This window comes from Oncorhynchus gorbuscha, linkage group LG12 (assembly GCF_021184085.1).
Source record: "Oncorhynchus gorbuscha isolate QuinsamMale2020 ecotype Even-year linkage group LG12, OgorEven_v1.0, whole genome shotgun sequence".
Taxonomy (NCBI): domain Eukaryota; kingdom Metazoa; phylum Chordata; class Actinopteri; order Salmoniformes; family Salmonidae; genus Oncorhynchus; species Oncorhynchus gorbuscha.
Window position 1 is genome coordinate 30780844 of NC_060184.1, and position 24558 is coordinate 30805401.

At 43.1% G+C, this 24558-nt stretch overlaps 1 protein-coding gene across 1 annotated transcript in view; it reads right to left on the minus strand.

Moving 5' to 3' along the window:
- brf1b (BRF1 RNA polymerase III transcription initiation factor subunit b) overlaps nucleotides 1-24558 on the minus strand; it is a 121410-nt gene that overhangs the window by 56433 nt on the left and 40419 nt on the right. Inside the window, exons 7-12 of the mRNA XM_046291801.1 lie at nucleotides 17859-18008; nucleotides 14582-14675; nucleotides 12306-12432; nucleotides 11837-11876; nucleotides 11444-11539; nucleotides 10777-11082 (exon numbers count right to left, since the gene is read on the minus strand). Coding sequence (XP_046147757.1) covers nucleotides 10777-11082; nucleotides 11444-11539; nucleotides 11837-11876; nucleotides 12306-12432; nucleotides 14582-14675; nucleotides 17859-18008 — 813 coding nt within the window. The remainder of the gene's footprint in view (nucleotides 1-10776; nucleotides 11083-11443; nucleotides 11540-11836; nucleotides 11877-12305; nucleotides 12433-14581; nucleotides 14676-17858; nucleotides 18009-24558) is intronic.

Consider the following 24558-nt stretch of genomic DNA (forward strand, 5'->3'; position numbering starts at 1 on the left):
TCTCGGGCCGATTCTCTTCTCTGTATACATCAATGATGTCGCTCTTGCTGCTGGTGATTCTCTAATCCACCTCTACGCAGACGACACCATTCTGTATACTTCTGGTCCTTCTTTGGACACTGTGTTAACTAACCTCCAGACGAGCTTCAATGCCATACAACTCTCCTTCCGTGGTCTCCAATTGCTCTTAAACACAAATAAAACTAAATGCATGCTATTCAACCGATCATTGCCCGCACCTGCCCGCCCATCCAGCATCACTACTCTGGACGGCTCTGACTTAGAATACGTGGATAACTACAAATACCTAGGTGTCTGGCTAGACTGTAAACTCTCCTTCCAGACTCACATTAAGCATCTTCAATCACAAATTACATCTAGAATCGGCTTCCTATTTCTCAACAAAGCTTCCTTCACTCATGCTGCCAAACATACCCTCGTAAAACTGACCATCCTACCGATCCTTGACTTCGGCGATGTCAGCTATAAAATAGCCTCCAACACTCTACTCAGCAAACTGGATGCAGTCTATCACAGTGCCATCCGTTTTGTCACCAAAGCCCCATATACTACCCACCACTGCGACCTGTACTCTCTTTTTGGCTGGCCTCGCTTCATACTCGTCGCTAAACCCACTGGCTACAGGTTATCTACAAGTCTCTGCTAGGTAAAGCTCCGCCCTATCTCAGCTCGCTGGTTACCATAGCATCACACACTCGTAGCACACGCTCCAGCATGTATATCTCACTGGTCACCCCCAAAGCCAATTCTTCCTTCGGTCGCCTTTCCTTCCAGTTCGCTGCCACTGACTGGAATGAACTGCAAAGATCACTGAAGCTGGAGACTCATATCTCCCTCACTAGCTTGAAGCACCAGCTGTCATAGCAGCTCATAGATCACTGCACCTGTTCATAGCCCATCTGTATACAGCCCATCTATCTACCTCATTCCCATACTGTATTTATGTATTTTGCTCCTTTTGCACCACAGTATCTCTACTTGGACATCCATCTTTTGCACATCTACCATTCCAGTGTTTAAATGCCATATTGTAATTACTTCACCACAATTGCCTATTTATTGCCTCAACTCCCTTATTTGACCTTATTTGCAGTCACTGTATATAGACTTTTTTCTTTTTTTTCTACTGTATTTTTTCTTTCTCTTTCTTTCTCTCTTTCTCTCTTTCTCTCTTTCTCTCTTTCTCTCTTTCTTTCAAACAATTCATTTTTATTGGAATCACATAAACAACACAATCAATCAATATTACGGTACAATTGCCCAACCCCTCCCACAACCCACCTCTGAGCATTTTTTCCATTACCCCCAATGAAATTATTATTATTATTATTATTATTCACCTTTATTTAACCAGGTAAGCTAGTTAAGAACAAGATCTCATTTGCAACTGCGACCTGGCCAAGATAAAGCATAGCAGTTCGACACATACAACAACACAGAGTTACACATGGAATGAACAAAACATACATGTGTAACTCTGTGTCGTTGTATCTGTCGAACTGCTTAGCTTTATCTTGGCCAGGTCGCAATTGTAAATGAGAACTTGTTCTCAACTTGCCTACCTGGTTAAATAAAGGTGAAAAATAATAATAATAATAATTTCATTGGGGGTAATGGAAAAAATGCTCAGAGGTGGGTTGTGGGAGGGGTTGGGCAATTGTACCGTAATATTGATTGATTGTGTTGTTTATGTGATTCCAATAAAAATGAATTGTTTGAAAGAAAGAAAGAAAGAAAGAAAGAAAATTCAGGCCGAATCGGGAGGATTGGCAACCGTAGCCTCAAACCCACGTTGCAGTACACCACCAAGCGAGGCTTGTAATTCACAGAGACAGCTTGTCTGGGAGGTAAATTCTGCTAAACTCAGCCCTGAGTTCAGCATTTTTGTTCAAAATGGCAGAGTTTACATAAAGTTAATGCCAAACCTCGTTTTTAAAAACAGTCTACAACAAAAGACAAGTTTGCTCAAACCCTGCAGAATATAACCATGTTTCACTGGTCTTGGATTGGATTTACTGGATAATCCTATATCTTGCTAGCGCCGTCAAAGTCAGGTGAACAGCCGCTGCTCTAGTTTGGGGAATAGGTCTCTCCTTATCCTGTATTTAGGCTAGATACTTCTGTTTAGATCTAGTGTGAAGAGACATTTTGATGACATCAGCATGAACTAGTTACAACTTTATTCTGAGGGAGATGCCTCTGGGGAGTTAAAAGCGGCGTCCTCTCCTTGGGAAAGTGGGACTGCTTTAAATAGGCACTGGGTTCGAAGGAGGTCGTCACATCATCGGTCATTTTGGCTCATCACAGAGCGCCTATTGAGGGCAGATGCACTTAGTGGTGCCAGAATGCTGGGGTGACTGGAAATAAAATGTCCACGGGAGCTACTGTACACACAGCCTGCAGAGAGATGGCCCCGGACCGTCAGCTTTAAAGAGTGAGGGGGGTGGGGTTGCCCAGTAGACCTCACACACACACACAGATAATGCGGAGACAGACAGGCAGGGAGGCACAGATTTATATAATGCCACACAAACAACACACACACACACACTTTTAGGCAAATACCTGAACAGACACACTCACTTTTGGACTTTATGGGAATGCTATGAAGTCCAAAAGTTATGGGCTGTCAGTTAGAAAGTTGGCTGTCAGAGGTATTACAATGTAAATCTACTTTAATCCATCTGTCTGCATATTTCAAGACATGCAGTGAGATACGCAATGGCTTGGACAATACTCTTCTTGTCAATTATCTTGAAAAAGCATACTTAAAAACTGTGAATCAACCAATCCTCCATCGTTAAGTCAATGGAAAGATCATATGCTTCATTATCTAAATATTGAAAGAGCGTGAGGGTTGGAGAGAAACAAAATGGTGCAATTTGAGGACGTGGTGGAGAGTAGTGCAGGCAGTGGAGATAGAGGTGGGAATAGGTGGGTCTGAGCAGGTGTGATGTTGATGTTTGTGTGCATCTGTATGTTGTCTTTTGTATGTGTATGTTTTGTATTGTATTAAATAATTAATGAATTAAATAACACCAACACATTATCACTGACACATACACGGCAGGGTTTTAAATGAGCAGGACGCTGAGCCAGTGAGCCCACGCCTATATTTCTGTGTGTGTGTGGGATTGGGGAGATTTATCTCTGCTAAAGCCACTAAAGCCCAATGTTTACGAGTCCTGGGGCCTGAGCCTCTCCCAAAGAAGCTTTCCCTCCAGCCTCTCTGCTCTGTCCAAAATGATTCCCTATATAGTGCACTAATTCTGACCAGAAATTAGTGCATGATATTGGGAATAGGGTGCCATTCGAGACACACCCCTCAGCTTCCCAGGCACAAGGACAACGATGAATAATATCCATCCACTCCGCATAGCTACCGTTACCAGCTAGCTAGCAACATATAAAGAACGCTAGCCCAACTACATTTAATATCACAGACTTTAATTAGGGTTATTGTATTCAGGGAGCATGTTCGCTAGTAGTGCTAGTGCGCTAAATATTTTATTAGGGTTCCTGTATTCAGGAAGCGTGCTAGTAATGCTAGCGCTAGCTTTTTACTAGGCTTACTGTAATTCAGAAGTGTGTTTGGGTGCCTCAAGGAAATATGAGCCAGTTTGTTTGGACAGGCGACAGTGGCCAAGTGGAGAAGGAAATGGGAGGTCAAATAGGGGTAGAGGGGTAAAGAGGGTCGGGTCAAGAGGAGAGCAGCTGTGAGGATCTGCAAAGCCTGACCAATGATCTACTACTATAACATTCTATTTCACTTCTCATGCACACTTCTCATACCATTTCAATCAATGTGGAATTTCTCCAAATCAATAATATCATACTATCACAAAGAAAAATAACTTGGGGTTTTTCTCTTGTTCCTGATAATGATGCTGTTAGCCTGAATACTGTTTTTATTCACATTAAACACAATTTAATTATAGGACAAACTACTACAATGTAGCCTACATAGTCAAAAGGAAGCAGCATAACTGTAGGAAAAAGACTAGGTAGTTTACATGGACTAGAAAAGTGTAAAAAAGGTCAACATCAGTCCCCAATTAATGTGAAGGAATTGATTGGACTAAAGACTTCTTCTAAGGAATTGATTGGACTAAAGGCTTGATTGGACTAAAGGCCAAATGTGTTTATTGACAATTACATGAAGTTGATGCAAAGAGTCAATATTTGCAGTGTTGACCGTTCTTTTTCAAGACCTCTGCGATCTGCCCTGGCATGCTGTCAATTAACTTGTGGGCCACATCCTGACTGATGGCAACCCATTCTTGCATAATCAATGCTTGGAGTTTGTCAAAATGTGTGGAATTTTGTTTGTCCACCCGCCTCTTGAGGATGGACCACAAGTTCTCAATGGGATTAGGGTCTGGGGAGTTTCCTGGCCATGGACCCAAAATATCGATGTTTTGTTCCCCGAGCCAATTAGTTATCAATTTTGCCTTATGGCAAGGTGCTCCATCATGCTGGAAAAGGCATTTTTTGTCACCAAACTGTTCCTGGATGGTTGGGAGAAGTTGCTCTCGGAGGATGTGTTGGTACCATTCTTTATTCATGTCTGTGTTCTTAGGAAAAATTGTGAGTGAGCCCACTCCCTTGGCTGAGAAGCAACCCCACACATAAATGGCCTTCTTCACAACAATTGAACCGCTCTCCTTGAAGTTCTTGATGATGTGATAAATGGTTGATTTAGGTACAATCTTACTGGCAGCAATATCCTTGCCTGTGAAGCACTTTTTGTGCAACGCAATGATGACGGCACGTGTTTCCTTGCAGGCAACCATGATTGACAGAGGAAGAACAATGATTCCAAGCACCACCCTCCTTTTAAAGCTTCCAGTCTGTTATTCGAACTCAATCAGCATGAGATTGATCTCCAGCCTTGTACTTGTCAACACTCACCTGTGTTAACGAGAGAATCACTGACATGATGTCAGCTGGTCCTTTGTGGCAGGGCTGAAGTGCAGTGGAATTTGGGGGGGGGGGGGGATTCTGTTAATTTGCATGGCAAAGAGGGACTTTGCAATTAATTGCAATTCATCTGATCACTCTTCATAACATTCTGGAGTATATGCAAATTGCCATCATACAAACTGACGCAGCAGACTTTGTGAAAATGAATATTTGTGTCATTCTCAAAACTTTTGGCCACGACTGTAGTTGTATAATGTAATGCGATATGATATCATTATATTTGCCCAATGTGAATAGAATAGGATTCCTCTGAAAGTCATTAGTACAATGTTTCTAGAATGTTTGTGTGTTCCCTCCGCACACTCCACTGGCTTCCAGTGGACTGTATATAGGGAATAGGGTGCCATTTGGAATGTAACCTATGATTAATGCAGTCCATTTATGTGGTCAACATTGGCCAATGGGTGAGGCAGTGTCACATTTGGAATTCGGCCCATATGCCTTAAATGTCTAAGGTGTCTGTGTATTTCATTATTTATAGTCTACTATGAATCATCCTCACTAATAACCAATGGAATTTTCTCCTAGGAAGTGTGAAAACGCTGGCTCTCAGCATCCAGCATATTTTGGGAATGAATGCTAGTGTTTCTGGTAGACTTCCAGTCATTGCGGTAACACTAGTTAGCATTGGCTCGCTGAACTACTAAATATAAATATCTGTGGCACTTCATTCCCCTCTTCAAGGGATTATTGCAAGGGCACCGATTAAACGTTCTGTCAATGTTTGCAGACACAATCTCCCTACCAAATCTCAAAGAACACTGACGATAAGGGTCAAATAAAAGCATTTTATGGATTGGTCAACAGATCAAGGAGAAATACTAGGGCTTCAAAATAAGGTTGTCAGAACAAGGGTTGGCAAACAACCATCCATGAATCAAATCAAATGTTATTAGTCACAGTGTGCCGAATACAACAGGTGTAGTAGACCTTACACTGAAATGCTTACTTGTAATATCTGTCGAAGTTGGATATTGTACACGATCAATGCTTTGGTATCTAAATCATTTGGTAAAATGGGAATCCTTCATATCATTTTGAAATGTTTAAATAATACTCTACGCTTGTTTTGTTCCATAATAATAAATTAGGGTTTAAATAACAGTAGAGTTTACCCTATGAGACAGGCCTTTAAAATTCAACCTGAACTTCCAGTGACTCTGTTTGGGATAGCGCCCTGCAGATTAATGAAGATTTATGACAACAGTGTGACCACTGGTCAGGATAATATCAGCCCAGCCCAGCCTCACTGAGCTGCTGAAACCGAGGCAGAGAGACTTTGTACGAAATGGCACACTATTTCCTATGTAGTGCACTTGAAGTGCAATACTTTTGACCAGGGAGAAATAGGAGCCATACGGCTCTGGTCAAAAGTACTTCACTTTTAAATGTTTTATTTATTTTAGTTTTAACAGGGAAGACGTATTGAAACCTTTTCCAAATTCACCCTCAATAAAACAATAGACAGTTGAAGTCTGAAGTTTACATACACTTACGTTGGCGTCATTAAAACTTGTTTTTCAACCACTCCACAAATTTCTTGTTAACAAACTACAGTTTTGGCAAGTCAGTTAGGACATCTTCTTTGTGCATGACACAAGTAATTTTTCAACAATTGTTAACAGAATATTATTTCACTTATAATTCACTGTATAACAATTCCAGTGGATCAGAAGATAACAAACACTAAGTTGACTGTGCCTTTAAACAGCATGGAAAATTCCAGAAAATTATGTCATGGCGTTAGTTTCTGATAGGCTAATTGACATAATTTGAGTAAATTGGAGGTGTCCCTGTGGATGTATTTCAAGGCCTACCTTCAAACACAGTGCTTCTGTGCTTGACATCATGGGAAAATCAAAAGAAATCACCAAGACCTCAGAAAGAAAATTGTAGACCACAAGCCTGGTTCATCCTTGGGAGCAATTTCCAAATGCCTAAAGGTACCACGTTGATCTATACAAACAATAGTATGCAAGTATAAACACCATGGGACCACACAGCCGTCATACCGCTCAAGAAGGAGAGGCGTTCTGTCTCCTAGAGATGAACGTACTTTGGTGCGAAAAGTGCAAATCAATCCCAAAACAACAGCAAAGGACCTTGTGAAGATGCTGGAAGAAACAGGTACAAAAGTATCTATATCCACAGTAAAACTAGTCCTATATTGACACAACCTGAAAGGTGCTCAGCAAGGAAGAAGCCACTGCTCCAAAACCCAGACTACAGTTTGCAACTGCACATGACGACATGTGCAGTACATTTTGGAGATAGTGAAGATAGTACATTTTAGAGAAATGTTCTCTGGTCTGATGAAACAAAATTAGAACGGTTTGACCATAATGACCATTGTTATGCTTGGAGGAAAAAGGGGGAGGCTTGCAAGCTGAAGAACACCATCCCAACCGTGAAGCCCGGGGGTGGCAGCATCATGTTGTGGGGGTGCTTTGCTGCAGGAGGGACTGGTGCACTTCACAAAATAGATGGCATCATGAGAATGGAAAATTATGTGTGAAGACAGTGAAGAGCCGACTCTGGGATGCTGGCTAAGGGATGCAAAGAAAAAGCCATATCTCAGACTGGCCAATAAAAGATTGGCAAAATAACACACACTGGACAGAGGACCTCTGCCTAGGAGACCAGCATCGCCGGAGTTTCCTCTTCAATGTTGATGTTGAGACTGGTGTTTTTTGTACTATTTAATGAAGCTGTCAGTTGAGGACTTGTGAGGCATGTGTTCCTGTAACGGGTATTGGAAGGAGAGGAGCAAGGTGCAGCGTGGTACGTGTTCATACCTTTTATTTGAACTGAACACTGACATAACAAAAATAACAAAGAACGACCAAAACCGAAACAGTTCTGTCTGGTGCAGACCCAGAAAACAACTACCCAGAAAACACAGGTGGGAAAAGGCTACCTAAGAATGGTTCTCAATCAGAGACAACGATAGACAGCTGCCTCTGATTGAGAACCACACCCGGCCAAACACACAGAAATAGAAAACATAGAATGCCCACCAACTCACGCCCTGACCAAACCAAAATAGAGACATAAAAAGGATCTCTAAGGTCAGGGCGTGACAGTTCCTCAAACTAGACACTAATGTACTTGTCCTCTTGCTCATTTGTGCACCGGGGCCTCCCACTCCTCTTTGTATTCTGGTTAGAGACCGTTTGCACTGTTCTGTGAAGGGAGTAGTACACAGCGTTGTACGAGATCTTCAAGTTCTTGGCATTTTCTCACATGGAATAGCCTTCATTTCTGAGAAAAGGAATAGACTGACGAGGTTCAGAAGAAAGTTCTTTGTTTCTGGGTATTTTGAGCCTGTAATCGAACCCACAAATACTGATGCTCCAGATACTTAACTAGTCTAAAGAATGCCAGTTTTATTGCTTCTTTAATCAGCAAAACAGTTTTTAGCTACGCTAATTTAATTACAAAAGTATTTTCTAATGATCAACTAGCCTTTCAAAATGACAAACTTGGATTAGCTAACACAACGTGCCATTGGAACACAGGAGTGATGGTTGCTCATAATGGGCCTCTGTACGCCTATGTAGATATTCCATAAAAAAATCTGACGTTTCCAGCTGCAATAGTCATTTACAACATTATCAATGTCTACACTGTATTTCTGATAAATTTGATGTTATTTAAATGGACAAAGGAGAATTGCTCACCAACAGGGATGTAAACAAATTTGTGCACAACATTTTTGAGAAATAAGCTTTTGGTGTGTATGGAATATTGGGATATTTAATTTCAGCTCATGAAACATGGGATCAACAAGTCGCTCTGGATAAGAGCGTCTACTAAATGACTTAAATGTAAATGTAATGTACATATTATGTTTATTTTTGTTTAGTATATATACATTGTGAAGTATACATAGTGAAGAGAACAGGTCCCAAAATCGTCCGCTGTGGTACACCTTTTTGTACCTCAAGAAATTCAGACGTAACCCCATCAATTCTCTTCATAGGGTATAAGGTGCCATTTCGGAAGCAGCTACAGAGAGAGGTGTTGGGCGTATTGATTGGTTAAGTGAGGCTAGGGGATGTGCTGGAGTTAATACCTTTTGTCACGTTCTGACCTTTATTTCCTTTGTTTTGTCTTTATTTAGTATGGTCAGGGCGTGAGTTGGGGTGGGCAGTCTGTGTGTTTTTCTATGTTGTGGTTTTGAGTTCAGCCTAGTATGGTTCTCAATCAGAGACAGGTGTCGTTAGTTGTCTCTGATTGAGAATCATACTTAGGTAGCCTGGGTTTCACTTTTGAGTTGTGGGTGTTTGTTTTCCGTGTGTGTGTTTGTTGCCACACGGTACGGTTTCGGTCATGTTCACGTTTGTTTTTTATTTTCATAGTGTTCAGTTTATATCTTAAAATAAAATGTTATGGACAATTACCACGCTGCGCAATGGTCCTCCAATCACTCTTGCTTCTCAGAAGAGGAGGAGGAATGCCGTTACACCTTTATCCATCCAGTCGGGAGCAGAGAGCCAGAGAACCTTTCGCTCGGCACACACTTGCTCACATCATTGATCCGGTATGTTAAATAAAATATAGAACCCACTTAAGCCAAATTAAGGCATGTGGTCAAATCAAAATCAATCAAATTAAATGTATTTATATAGCCCTTCGTACATCAGCTGATATCTCAAAGTGCTGTACAGAAACCCAGCCTAAAACCCCAAACAGCAAGCAATGCAGGTGTAGAAGCACGGTGGCTAGGAAAAACTCCCTAGAAAGGCCAAAACCTAGGAAGAAACCTAGAGAGGAACCAGGCTATGAGGGGTGGCCAGTCCTCTTCTGGCTGTGGTCAAATGCGGTCAGGGCTATAGGGGAGTCAGTGGGTATGGTGGGTAGAGAGTGTTTTAAGTTGTGTTTTAATGACCCCTCAACCCGCGACTGATGTGAGGGGGGTGTGGGGAGAACTCTCAGGCCAAAATGGCAGTTATTAAGAAAAAGAGAGAGAGAGAGAGAGAGAGAGATTTGGTGATCGCTTGACTGACAAGTGCTCAATAGGAGATTCTGACCAAAATGTCATGCTGATAGACACACAAAAAATACATCTAAATGATGTCCTTTCACAACCTGACTGTGACAACACAAAAGTTTTGCACACTGGTATTACTAGCAGTTTGGTGGTGGACTCACAATATCACTCAAACACAGCTCAAGGTTTTCCCGGGCGATTATGGTTAGGGGTAACGACACGCACTGTAATCTTGGGTTATTACACGGTTAAAAGGGAAGTTTAGGACTTTAATTTGATGTTAGATGGTTCCTCACCCTGAAAGTAGTCTATGGGCCTGGAGAAACTAAAATCCATGGTTCTGTTTTCTTTAAATGGATACTTTGGGATTTTGGCAATGAGGTCCCTTATCTACTTCCCCAGAGTCAGATGAACTCGTGGATACCATTTTTATGTCTCTTCGTGCAATTTGAAGGAAGTTGCTAACTAGCGTTAGCGCACTAGGTAAGTAGCATTAAAGTAATGACTGGAAGTCTATGGGTATCTGCTATGGGTAAAACTACCTCTACCTCCTTCATACTGCACATCGATATAAAGTTGGTATCCACTAGTTCATCCGACTCTGGTGAAGTAGATAAAGAAAATAGCCAAATCCTGAAGTATTTCTTTAAACAGCCACCACAAACTCCAGATAACATAAGCCACTGCTAGAGAACAATCAATGGAAGTGATTTGAGCAATTGTGCATTTACCAAAACACTATGGAGCTGATTTGATTTGGCAATGTAGTCTGGACTCACCACTGTCCTTGTCCTCTGCGATGCACTCATGGATGGACTCACTGAGCCCCAGGCTAGCCGCGCTAGGCAAGGGACCCAGGATGGAAGCTAGGGAGGGCCCTCCTCTGGGTGGTGGATGTGGAGGGGGTGCCTCCTCTGTCACTCCTTCTCCCCCTCTTTCCTCCCCTTGCTGTTCCCCCTGGATGACCTGGCAGAGGAAGTCCTGGTTCAGGTGTTGGGCAACTGCCTCCAGCTCCTCGTCCTCCTCGGGGTCCACCTCCCTGGGGCTGGAGCATGAGGCCTGAGAAAGCACCTCGTCCAGCGGGTCTGAGGGTCAGAGTGGAGAGGATGGATCTTGGGGATATATACAGTACATACACATATTCAGGGATTGAGTCACATAGGTGTTATGTGTGTAGCTGTACTTTAGACACACACACGCTGCTCTTTTCAGAGAACTCAAAATGACAATCATCCGCAGTTCTCCGCCTGCCATTTTCAAAGGGCAAAAGTGTGACCTCATGACACTGATGAAGCACCTTGTCAGAACTGACCTACAGTGTCGCCTTGATTAAAAAAATGACAGAAGCCACAGAGACGTGCTTCTTGTTGAGTTAGTAAAAAAAACACACTAAAGGCAGTGGGCACACACACGTACACGCACGCACGCACACACACACACACATACCAATTTCTTTGGCATAGGCAGCGTAGATCCCTCTGAGCTTTGGCCTGCTGTTTTCCAGCTCCGTCTCGATCTCGTCTCGATACAAACTGATTTCACCTGCAGGGGTAGAGAGACTGTGAAACTGAGATGACCCTTCACATTACATTGTTTGTTTTCACATTTACAATTATCTCAATCCTACAGTGACCTAGTTGATCGCATGCATTTTATATGACATTTTACATTCATTTACATTACATTTTATATCACAATTATTTTGATGAGATTTTTGAGTTTTATTTACATACAAAATGCTCAAAGATCTAATCAAAAATGCTCCCAGACTTAAAGTTCCAAAACTTTGTGGTAGCCTGCATTGAGGCTACCCATTACCACAATATAAACCAAACATACCTTGAACTTCATCCAGCTTTTTGGCTAACACTTGTTCAAGCTAAAATGGGGTAAGGGAGAGTCAAAGTGAACAAAACTATTGATGGGATTCAGTCAATTGCAGATTTACGGATAGTGCTTTCAGAAGTGTATTGGAATTGCACAGTAGCATGTTCTGGATGGATGAGTTGACACTTGATATGGAAACTGGCAGTCTGGTCACATACCAGATTACTTCTCATCCACGTTTGTGGTAAAAACTGAACGAGTCCCGCCATGCAACTAAAAGTTTCTAAATCAAGTGTCAACTCCTTCCATTCGGGCCACGCTTCTGTGCAAATCAAATGCACTGAGATATGATTGACAGGGCAAGCCAGCCAATGCCTGGCCATCAATTCCATCTGAGACATGCAGCTGTGCCAATCAAACACACTGACAGGTGATTGATAGGGCAAGCAAGCCAATGCCTGGAAAGAGTCAGGTAACGTACCGCCTGCATCTTGACCTTTCTCTGTCCAGCAGTGAAAGAGGGTGGGTCACACTCCTGCTCCAGATCCACCCGCATGAACTCATCGATGGTCAGCTGACTGGTGGGAGTGTCCTCGAACTCTGTCAATCTTGACAACAGAAGGAGAGGTGTGTCACGTTCTGACCTTAGTTCCTTTTTTATGTCTCTATTTTGGTTTGGTCAGGGCGTGAGTTGGGGTGGGCATTCTATGTTTTTCAGTCTGTTTTGTTCTGTTTGTTGTATTTCTATGTGTTTGGCCTGGTATGGTTCCCAATCAGAGGCAGCTGTCAATCGTTGTCTCTGATTGAGAACCATACTTAGGTAGCCTGTTCCCACCTGTGTTTGTGGGTAGTTGTTTTCCGTTTGTGTATTGCACCTTGCAGAACTGGTCATTTGTAGTTTTGTTTGTTCAAGTATTCGTATTGATTAAAAGGTATTATGAATACTTACCACGCTGCACCTTGCTCTTCTCCTTCTCCCGACAACAGACGTTACAGAACTACCCACCACCAACCGACCAAGCAGTGTGAACGGGAAAGGAGCCTACACATGGGAGGAGATCCTGGCTGGAAGGGATCGCCTCCCACGGGAACAGGTGGAGGCAGCCAGGAAAGCGGAGGCAGCAGGAAAAGGGAGCCAGCGATATGAGGGAACACGGCTGGCAAGGAAGCCCGAGAGGCATCCCCAAAAATGTATTGGGGGAGGGGGGGGTGGCACACGGGGAGATTGGCGGAGTCAGGTAGGAGACCAGAGCCAACTCCCTGTGCTTTCCGTGGCGAGAGGTTGACCGGGCAGGCACCGTGTTATGTGGTGAAGCGCACGGTGTCCCAGTGTGCACGCATAGCCCGGTGCACTACATCGCAGCTCCTCGAATCGGCCGGGCTAGAGTGGGCATCGAGCCAGGAGGGATGAAGCCAGCTCAGCGCATCTGGTCTCCAGTGAGTCTCCTCGGCCCGGGTTATATGGCACCAGCCCTACGCACGGTGTCCTCTGTTAGCCAGCACAGCCCAGTGCGGCCTGTTCCAACTCTACGCACTTGCCGGGTATCCAGCCAGGACGGGTTGTGCAGGCTCGTTGCTCGAGACCTCCTGTGCGCCTTCACGGCCCAGTGCATCCGGTGCCTCGGCCAAGGAAGAGGCCGCGTGTATGTCTCCCCAGCCTGGTGAGTCTCCCGCCTGTCCGGCGCCGCCAGAGTCTCCCGCCTGTCCGGCGCCGCCAGAGTCTCCCGCCTGTCCGGCGCCGCCAGAGTCTCCCGCCTGTCCGGCGCCGCCAGAGTCTCCCGCCTGTCCGGCGCCGCCAGAGTCTCCCGCCTGTCCGACGCCGCCAGAGTCTCCCTCCTATTCGGGGCCCGCGGTAAGGGTCCCCACTCCAGAGGCGCCACATAAGTGGGCCAAGACTAAGGTGGAGTGAGGTCTACGTCCCGCACCAGAGCCGCCACCGCGGTGAAATGCCCACCCAGAGGGGGAGGGTTTGTTATGTTACGTTCTGACCTTAGTTCCTTTTTTATGTCTCTACTTTGGTTTGGTCAGGGCGTGAGTTGGGGTGGGCATTTATGTTTTTCAGTCTGTTTTGTTCTCTGTGTTGTATTTCTATGTGTTTGGCCTGGTATGGTTCCCAATCAGAGGCAGCTGTCAATCGTTGTCTCTGAGAACCATACTTAGGTAGCCTGTTCCCACCTGTGTTTGTGGGTAGTTGTTTTGTGTATTGCACCTTGCAGAACTGTTTGATTGTAGTTTTTTTTTGTTCAAGTATCCGTATCGATTAAAAGGTATGAATACTTACCACGCTGCACCTTGGTCTTCTCCTTCTCCCGACAACAGACGTTACAAGGTGTCACTATCTGGTCAAGTTACAAAGGACGGATGAAGACCTTTTCTCTATACACACTTATGATGGCCTAACAGCTGAAATATTTGTATTTTGCTCTTGTTACATTCAAATAAAAGCAATAAATAACTCTGAAAATCAATTTCTTAACTCAAACCTTACCACCAACTTCAAGCCTTCATTTAACCATAACCCCAGAGCTTGCGTGGTCATCTAGTAGTGTATGTGTTAGGGTGCGGGTTTAGGGAAAGCATAGGCTTTACCAACAGTCTTCAATGGACCAAACTGCATTTGCCAACATGATGGGATCTACTAAGCTACAGTAGGCTAGTGAAGGTTTGGTGGCTAGCGAGAGGATATGAGCCCTGTCAAGAATAGGATTCCAGCCATGACAGAGTCATGCCCTCATCTGCTCCCCTCTTAGCTTGTACCTTTTCCTCAGTGTGGCCTCGCACACTTTCACCACTCCGATCACGTCCTTGACGGTGCGGCGGAACTCGTGCATCCGAGCAGCCACCAGCAGCGCTGGAGAAGAAGCGAGGATTACACAGTGATCAACCAACACACACCCACAGAAGAACACACGTGCATACGTCCACACGCACACTTTTATTAGCTACTCAGAAAAAGTGTATACTACCTAAAACACAATCAAATAAACACACACACTGTATAAACCATATTTCTGGGTTGTGTAACTTCCAAAGATATTGGTATTGGAAATGGGTCTCAACTTGACTAAATAGTTTCTGCACCAGTGACATTCTACACTGGCATACCGCTCATCGCTTTTACCTGTTCTGCAAGTACACGTTTTTTCTTCCCTGTGTGCCGCCTCCGCTATGTTTAGCCAGCATTAATAAAATGAATGCTTGTCTTGATCAATATGCTCCTTTGAAAGGTGTAGAAGTTACACAACGGCCCAGTCTTTAGTGTGTCGCAGCAGAGGTTGTCCATAACACATGACAAAATATTTATGTACTGCTTATAAATGCTGTATGCATGGGTTATGAATGTGTTATGAAGTCTTTGTGTAGGCACAGTACCCTTCACGTGAAGTGTGACCTTCCTTTATCTGCTGTGCGCTAGACTCACTACGTTAGATTGATTTAGGACTTTAAGCCTACATTTTGACTAACTGAAATGTTTGCTCCCAACAAAAAATCCTGAGGGAATACAATTGAAAGCTAAAAAGGGCAAAGGAAGTATTGAGGGCTGAGCATAATTGTCAATAGGGACAGTGTCATGTTTTAAGCTTTTGTTTTTCATGCAGTGTTTTCACTTGGTATACAATTGAAGTCGAAAGTTTACATACACTTAGGTGGGAGTCATTAAAACTAGTTTTTTAACCTCCAATTTACATCATTTGAGTCAATTCGAGGTGTACCTGTGGATGCATTTCAAGGCCTACCTTCAAACTATGTGCCTCTTTGCTTGACATCATGGGAAAATCAAAAGTCAGCCAAGACCTCAGATTTTTTTTTTTTTAGACCTCCACAAGTCTGGTTCAGCCTTGTGAGCAATTTCCAAATGCCTGAAGGTACCACGTTCATCTGTACAAACAATAGTACGTAGTAAGTATAAACACCATGGGACCTGGCAGCCGTCATACTGCTCAGGAAGGAGTCGCGTTCTGTCTCCTAGAGATGAACGTACTTTGGTGCAAAAAGTGCAAATCAATCCCAGAACAACAAAAAAGGACCTTGTGAAGATGCTGGAGGAAACAGTTACAAAAGTATCTATATCCACAGTAAAACGAGTCCTATATTGACATGACCTGAAAGGCCGCTCAGCAAGGAAGAAGCCACTGCTCCAAAACCGCCAAAAAAAAGCCAGACTACGGTTTGCAACTGCACATAGGGACAAAGATCGTACTTTTTGGAGAAATGTCCTCTGCTCTGATGAAACAAAAATAGAACTGTTTGGCCATAATGACCATTGTTATGTTTGGAGGAAAAAAGAGGAGACTTGCAAGCCGAAGAACACCATTCCAACTGTGAAGCACGGGGGTGGCAGCATCATGTTGTGGGGATGCTTTGCTGCAGGAGGGACTGGTGCACTTCACAAAATAGATGGCATCATGAGGTAGGAAAATTATGTGGATATATTGAAGCAACATTTCAAGACATCAGTCAGGAAGTTAAAGCTTGGTCACAAATGGGTCTTCCAAATGGACAATGACCCCAAGCATACTTCCAAATTTGTGGCAAAATGGCTTAACAAAGTCAAGGTATTGGAGTGGTCATCACAAAGCCCTGACCTCAATCCTATAGAAGATGTGTGGGCAGAACTGAAACAAGTGTGTGCGAGCAAGGATGCCTACAAACCTGACTCACTTACACCAGCTTTGTCAGGACGAATGGGTCAAAATTCACCCAACTTATTGTGGGAAGCTCGTGACAGGCTACCCAAAACGTTTGGGAATGGGAATGTTTGGGAATGTGATGAAAGAAATAAACGCTGAAATAAATCATTCTCTCTACTATTATTCTGACATTTCACATTCTTAAAATAAAGTGGTGATTCTGACTGACCTAAGACAGAACATTTTTACTAGGATTAAATGTCAGGAATTGTGAAAAACTGAGTTTAAATGTATTTGGCTAAGGTGTATGTAAACTTTCGACTTCAACTGTACATGCTTAGTACTTTTGACCAGTGGTTGAGACTGCAATAAGTAGGCTAGACCCAATCACTTGTTTCCATGCGTGAAGAGACAAAAGAGGCTGTTGTGCCATCACCGCGTTGCACTTGCGCACACTTTTGTCGTTCTATATCTGAACAGACCTCACGGATAGAGGCTTTTCTGTTTACAGCTCATCTTCTACCCCAGAGGACAGAAGCCATTTAAAGCCACGTGTCCTAGTCTAAACTTCCCCTCCTTTGCTCCAAATACTTTGAATGATTAATGAATAAATTATGAATTATTTAGATATCGCAGTAGGCAGCAAATATTTGGGAGGGAAGGCGGGTGGCAGTAGTGGTTGGGGGGTTTGAAGAGCTGAAACTTACACTTGAGGAGGAAGCTTGTTGTGCTATTTATTCCTAAACTATGGGATATTGCTGACTCCACAGCGCAGAATAGAATAGAAGCTTAAATGCACTGCTTTAGGGGTTTGAGGGCAGAGGGGTCTCAAGCTGTTAAATTTTGAACATTGTGTTCTTAGACTCCAGGCTAGGTACTGAGTAGGCTTTACAGCTTTTCATGACTGTTGCTTCTCTGCTACCCACAGCACATTCATAACCCACAGCACCTTCATAAAGAACTAATAATGGTCACTTCAATCTTTTTATTTATTTATTTTTTAACCTTTATTTAACTAGGCAAGTCAGTTAAGAACAAATTCTTATTTACAATGACGGCCTACCCCAGCCAAACCCGAACAACACTAGGCCAATTGTGCGCCGCCCTATGGGACGGCAGGATGTGATACAGCCTGGATTCGAACCAGGGACTGTAGTGACACCTCTTGCACAGAGATGCAGTGCCAATTGGGAGCCCAATGTTAAGACCAAAGTTTCAGTCACAAAGACAGTTGAATCTATGGTTCTAGCAACCTGTCTTTTTTTAAAGTGTTATGCTGGCACTTTTGGACAGGAAGTCTTGTGTAAGGACAATTGCGCCGATCAAGACCTTGAGGTGGAAAGACCGGTCACTCCAAAGGTCAGGCCACGTCCTAAAGTTCATCCCCGTGGCAACCAACGTACCTGCCCCACACAGCCCAGAGGGCCTGCGTCCCGTGTGCATCCAGTCCCTCTTCATCCTCTGTAGTAGGCGCAGTGCAGTCATGGACACCTCATGGGTCTTCTCCCCAAATTCCAGCATGTGGGCGAAACGAGGGATGTACAGGCAAGGGTCTTCGGGAAGGAGGAGAGGAAGTTAACAATACAAATATGTAACATCATAAAAATATAAGGAGGATGAAGGCACTCTTCATTAGGGGTGTGCCGACCTGGCCATACTCATATTCATAATCATATCTGTAAATTGACAGTTGATCGGATGATACTCGTGATCGGAAATATAATAATACCTAAGTACAGTGCCTTCAGCAAGTATTCACACCCCTTGACTAAAATAGATTTAACAGAGTACTACAGTATGAGTCATAATACCCATAAAACCTACCAGTCAAACAAGGAAATGGTTCCAATAGGTTTTCCAGTGAATAGTGGAAAAACGATTGGAACCATCTCAAAAATTTGATCGCTAGGTTTTATGTGTATTATGACACCTCTACTGTGGGGCTCTATTGTCATTTTTTGTCAACGATCTACACAAAATACTCTGTAATGCCAAAGTGGAAGAAAAATTCTAACATCGGACAATAAAACACTAATATACAGTATCTCTAATAAATAAGTATTCAAGCCCGAGTCAATACGTTAGAATTGTCTTTGTCTTTTTGAATAAGTCTTTAAGAGCTTTGCACACCTGGATTGCACAATATTTGCACATTATTATTTTCAAAATTCTTTCAAGCTCTGTCTAGTTGGTTGTTGATTATTGCTAGACAGCCATTTTCAAGTCTTGCCATAGATTGGCCTCGTGTGTTTGGTAATTGTCCTGCTGAAAGGTGAATTTGTCTCCCAGTGCCTTTTGGAAAGCAGACTAAACCAAGTTTTTTCCTCTAGGATTTTGCCTGTGCTTAGCTCTATTCTGTTTCTTTTAATTCTAAAAAACTCCCTATTTCTTGCCGATGACACGCATAACCATAACATGATGCAGCCAGCACCATGCTTGAAAAGATGAAGAGCGTTGCTCAGTGATGTGTTATCTTGGATTTTCCCCAAACATAACGCTTTGTATTCAGGACAAAAGTACATTACTTTAGTGACTTATTGCAAGGATGCATGCTTTTCCTTCTTTTTACTCTGTAATTTATGTTTGTCGTTACGCCACAATACTATGTTGTTAATCCATTGTCAGTTATATCCTATCTCTTCCATTAAACAGTAACTGTTTTAAAATCACCATTGCGCTCATGGTGAAATCCCTGAGTGTTTTCTTTGCTCTCCGGCAAAAGTGTAATTACTAACTTCACAATGCTCAAACATTCAATGTCTGGAACTGGTCTTACACATAATGAACATTTTATGATTCTAATTACCACGTAGGCAGGAAATTAGAGTAAATACATTTTACCTCAACTATGGCGTGGGGTTGGAATCAATTCCATTTGAATTCAGTCAATTCAGGAGATGAATCAAAAAGTGACATTTTAAATTCTTAAATCGACATTTCAATTAACTTTCAGAATTTATATGAAAATAACCCCAACTCTCATTTACATACAATTCCATTTGCAACTTAACAAATGCTTGTCAGCTAACTCTAAACTCGGCACTGGAGCCAAGGTTACTGAACGCGTGAGTGACGGTTATAAAGCAATAAGGTGAGACAGGCTTTTCTTAATTAAGGGATTCAGGTAGTGTTATGTCAAGAAATATGATTCCATAAGGGCCTTTTTTTTAAGTACAGTGTGGCTAAAGAAACTGCGAGTTTAAATAGGAAACTGGATCTGGTGAACTCATACCCCTATATACCATATAAAAAACAGACTTCAATTTGAGTTTACATCAGTACCTTTCACTGATATCCTTTCTACTGTATAAATGGAGCTTGAAGAAGATGAAAAGACATTTAGCAACTCTTGGTAGTACAATGGCAGATTTGGCTGAAAAATAAGTATTTTTTTGTTAAAACCAACGCGTTTCAGCAAATGTCATGGAATTAACAAAAGGTGTTGAAAAGCACAGTTTTGAGACCTCATCATCGGCTTCAGGGCAAATCTGGGTCTGTTTTGTAGAGCAGTGCTGCTCTGTGGGGACAGTTGTTCTCTGTGGGTGTGGTGTCACACCAAGGATATATGCCCAGTATCTTATATAAAGTAAGTGAGAGATAGTGTCACCTAGATCTAGCTAAGTCCTTGGCAAACTGTGTAGCTGTCCCACCAAGGCTTAATATTTCCCTGCAGTCCCTATTCCAGTGCCTATTCCAAGCTATGGCCCACTTTATACTGAACAACTGGCATACTAGGCAATATAACCAATCATAGACCTCATTTTATTTGAATCATTGCACATCCTGAGGGCGACCATTTTGAATCTATTTTCATGTTCACTCTGTTGGTAATGTTTAGAAATTGGATCAAAATTCTAAAAGTAGCAGAGATGCTACTCTGGAACTTTGATAAGAGTTTATGTTCAACAATATATATAGAAACAAATGCAAGATAAAAAATAATTGATATAATATAATTCAATATCATGTTTACATTTTTCAATAACCACCAAAAACTCTGAAATCTCCATCCCTAACTACAACATTTTCAGACAAGATAGAACGGCCAAAGGGGGCGGTGTTGCAATCTACTGCAGAGATAGCCTGCAGAGTTCTGTCCCACTATCCAGATCTGTACCCAAACAATTTGAACTCCTACTTTTAAAATCCAACTCTCTAAAAACAAGTCTCTCACCGTTGCCGCCTGCTATAGACCACCCTCTGCCCCCAGCTGTGCTCTGGACACCATATGTGAACTGATTTCCCCCCCCATCTATCAGAGCTCATGCTGCTAGGTGACCTAAACTGGAACATGCTTAACACCCCAGCCATCCTAAAAATCTAAGCTTGATGCCCTCAATCTCACACAAATGATCAATGAACCTACCAGGTACCACCCCAAAACCCCAAAATTGTTGCAACCCTTATTACTAGCCTGTTCAACTTCTCTTTCGTGTCTTCTGAGATTCCCAAAGATTGGAAAGCAGCTGCGGTCATCACTCGTCTTCAAAGGTGGGGACACTCTTGACCCAAACTGCTCAGACCTATATCTATCCTACCCTGCCTTTCTAAGGTCTTCGAAAGCCAAGTCAACAAACAGATTACCGACCATTTTGAATCCCACCGCACCTTCTCTGCTATACAATCTGGTTTCAGAGCTGGTCATGGGGTGTTCCTCAGCCATGCTCAAGGTCCTAAATGATATCTTAACCGCCATCGATAAGAAACAATACTGTGCAGCCGTATTCATTGACCTGGTCAAGGCTTACGACTCTGTCAATCACCACATTCTCATCGGCAGACTCGATAGCCTTGATTTCTCAAATGATTGCCTCGCCTAGTTCACCAACTACTTATCTGATATTCAGTGTGTCAAATCGGAGGGCCTGTTGTCCGGGACTCTGGCAGTCTCTATGGGGGTGCCACAGGGTTACATTTCTGGGCTGACTCTCTTCTCTGTATACATCATGATGTCTGTCTTGCTGCTGGTCAATCTCTGATCCACCTCTACGCAGACGACACCATTCTGTATACTTCTGGCCCTTCTTTGGACACTGTGTAACAACCCTCCAGATGAGCTTCAATGCCATACACTCTCCTTCCGATCGCTGCCTGCACCTGCCCGCCCGTCCAGCATCACTACTCTGGACGGTTCTGACTTAGAATATGTGGACAACTACAAATACCTAGGTGTCTGGTTAGACTGTAAACTCTCCTTCAAGACTCACATCAAACATCTCCAATCCAAAGTTAAATCTAGAATTGGCTTCCTATTTCGCAAAAAAGCATCCTTCACTCATGCTGCCAAACATACCCTCGTAAAACTGACCATCCTACCGATCCTCGACTTCGGCGATGTCATTTAAAAGACCCTGCCACATACGTCTCATGTCTGAGCCGTTGAATTGCGACTCCACCTTGTCCCTGTACCGGTATTTCGCTTGTCCGATTGCCTTGCGGAGGGAATAACTACACTGTTTACATTCAGCCATATTTCCAGACCTCTTTCCATGGTTAAATGCGGCGCTTTCAGTTTTGCGTGAATACTGCCATCCATCCACAGTTTCCATCCATCCATGGCGAGGGGCAGTCATTGGTCTCAACCTTTAAGTCTTTACTGAAGACTCATCTCTTCAGTGGGTCATATGATTGAGTGTAGTCTGGCCCAGGAGTGGGAAGGTGAACGGAAAGGTTCTGGAGCAACGAACCACCCTTGCTGTCTCTGCCTGGCCGGATCCCCTCTTTCCACTGGGATTCTCTGCCTCTAACCCTATTACAGGGGCTGAGTCACTGGCTTACTGGGGCTCTTTCATCCTGTTCCTGGGAGGGGTGCGTCACTTGAGTGGGTTGAGTCACTGATGTGATCTTCCTGTCTGGGTTGGTGCCCCCCCCCTTGGGTTGTGCCGTGACGGAGATCTTTGTGGGCTATACTCAGCGTTGTCTCATGATGGTAAGTTGGTGGTTGAAGATATCCCTCTAGTGGTGTGGGGGCTGTGCTTTGGCAAAGTGGGTGGAGTTATATCCTTCCTGTTTGGCCCTGTCCGGGGGTGTCCTCGGATGGGGCCACAGTGTCTCCTGACCCCTCCTGTCTCAGCTTCCAGTATTTATGCTGAAGTAGTTTATGTGTCGGGGGGCTAGGGTCAGTTTGTTATATCTGGAGTACTTCTCCTGTCCTATTCGGTGTCCTGTGTGAATTTAAGTGTGCTCTCTCTAATTCTCTCTTTCTTTCTCTCTCTCGAAGGACCTGAGCCCTAGTACCATGCCTCGGGACAACCTGACATGATGACTCCTTGCTGTCCCCAGTCCACCTGGCCATGCTGCTGCTCCAGTTTCAACTGTTCTGCCTTATTATTATTGGACCATGCTGGTCATTTATGAACATTTGAACATCTTGGCCATGTTCTGTTATAATCTCCACCCGGCACAGCCAGAAGAGGACTGGCCACCCCACATAGCCTGGTTTCTCTCCAGGTGTCTTCCTAGGTTTTAGCCTTTCTAGGGAGTTTTTCCTAGCCACAGTGCTTCTACACCTGCATTGCTTGCTGTTTTGGGTTTTAGGCTGGGTTTCTGTACAGCACTTTGAGATATCAGCTGATGTACGAAGGGCTATATAAATAAATTTGATTTGATTGCGCTAACGCTAGTTAGCAATTGCACTAATGATAGATAGCAACTTCCTTCAAACTACATACAGAGACATAAAAACATCTGACTCTGGGGAAGTCGATAAAGGGCTTAATTACTAAAATCTTGAACTATAGCTTTAAGTACTATGTAAAAACATTTTATACAATGTTGTTACTAATGTAATTACAGTGTTGCTACACAGGTTTAAGAGCAACTTAATGTAAAGTGTTACCACTTGTTGATAAAGAAATAAGAACAGTAGCTCAATTCGAAAGCTTCTCTAATAACAACCCAACAGAGATAAATACTAGTCTGGCATCTAATCTGTCATTGTCAAGCCAAACATGAGTAACAAGGACTTGGCATGATAGCACAAACAGACAGCACTCAGGCTAGATAAATACTAGCCTATGATAACAATTTCCACAGTGGTTTATTGATATCATCGGATTGACCTACTGCGGTTTTCTACTGTGCTATCTTTTATCACAATAGACATGATTGTAAATATTGGTCTGATATACACTAAGTATACAAAACGTTAAGAGCACCTGCTCTTTCCATGACAAAGACTTACCAGGTGAATCCAGGTGAAAGCTATGATCCCTTATTGATTCCACTTGTTAAATCCACTTCAAATTAGTGTAGATGAAGGGGAGGAAGTAAGCCTTGAGAAATGGATTGTGTATGTGTGCCATTCAGAGGGTGAATGGGTAAGAAAATATTGGGTATGGTAGTACAGTAGGTGCCAGGTGCACCGGTTTGTGTCAAGAACTGCAACACTGCTGGGTTTTTCAAGCTCAACAGTTTTCCGTATGCATCAAGAATGGTCCACCACCCAAAGGACATCCAACCAACTTGACACAACTGTGGGAAGCATTCAAGTCAACATGGGCCAGCGTCCCAGTGGAACGCTTTCGACACCTTGTAGATTTCATGCCCCAATGAATTGTGTCTGTTCTGAGGGCAAAAGGGTGGGGGTGCAACTCAATATTAGGAAGGTGTTCCTAATGTTTGGTACACCCAGTGTACATATCATATCATATATATCATATACATTTAGCTCCAAAGCAACATTAGCACCGAAGCAGACATTTCAAGGAAGCCATTCACAACAAAGAATAATGCAGTTTCAATGAAGAATGAACCCCAGGATATGCTCCATATTACACTGGAATTGAAATTGATCTGGAAGTCACTATTTCATTGTAACTGCATGGATAATATAATGTGTGTGTGTGTCAAACTTTGATTAGCGAGTGTGATGAATGGTAATGGGTTGAGAAGGATCTTCAAACAATAGCAGAGTAGTGTAAGTCTACTGGGTGGCTGAGTGCCAACTCTGGACTGGATGACCTGAGTTGCCTCCCAAATGACATCCTATTTCCGATATAATGCACTGATTTTGACCCTTATGGATTGACAACTCAAATCGCTCAAAATAAAATTAAAATTAAATGTTTTTAAAGGGCTTTCTAATTAGCCTTCATACCTAAT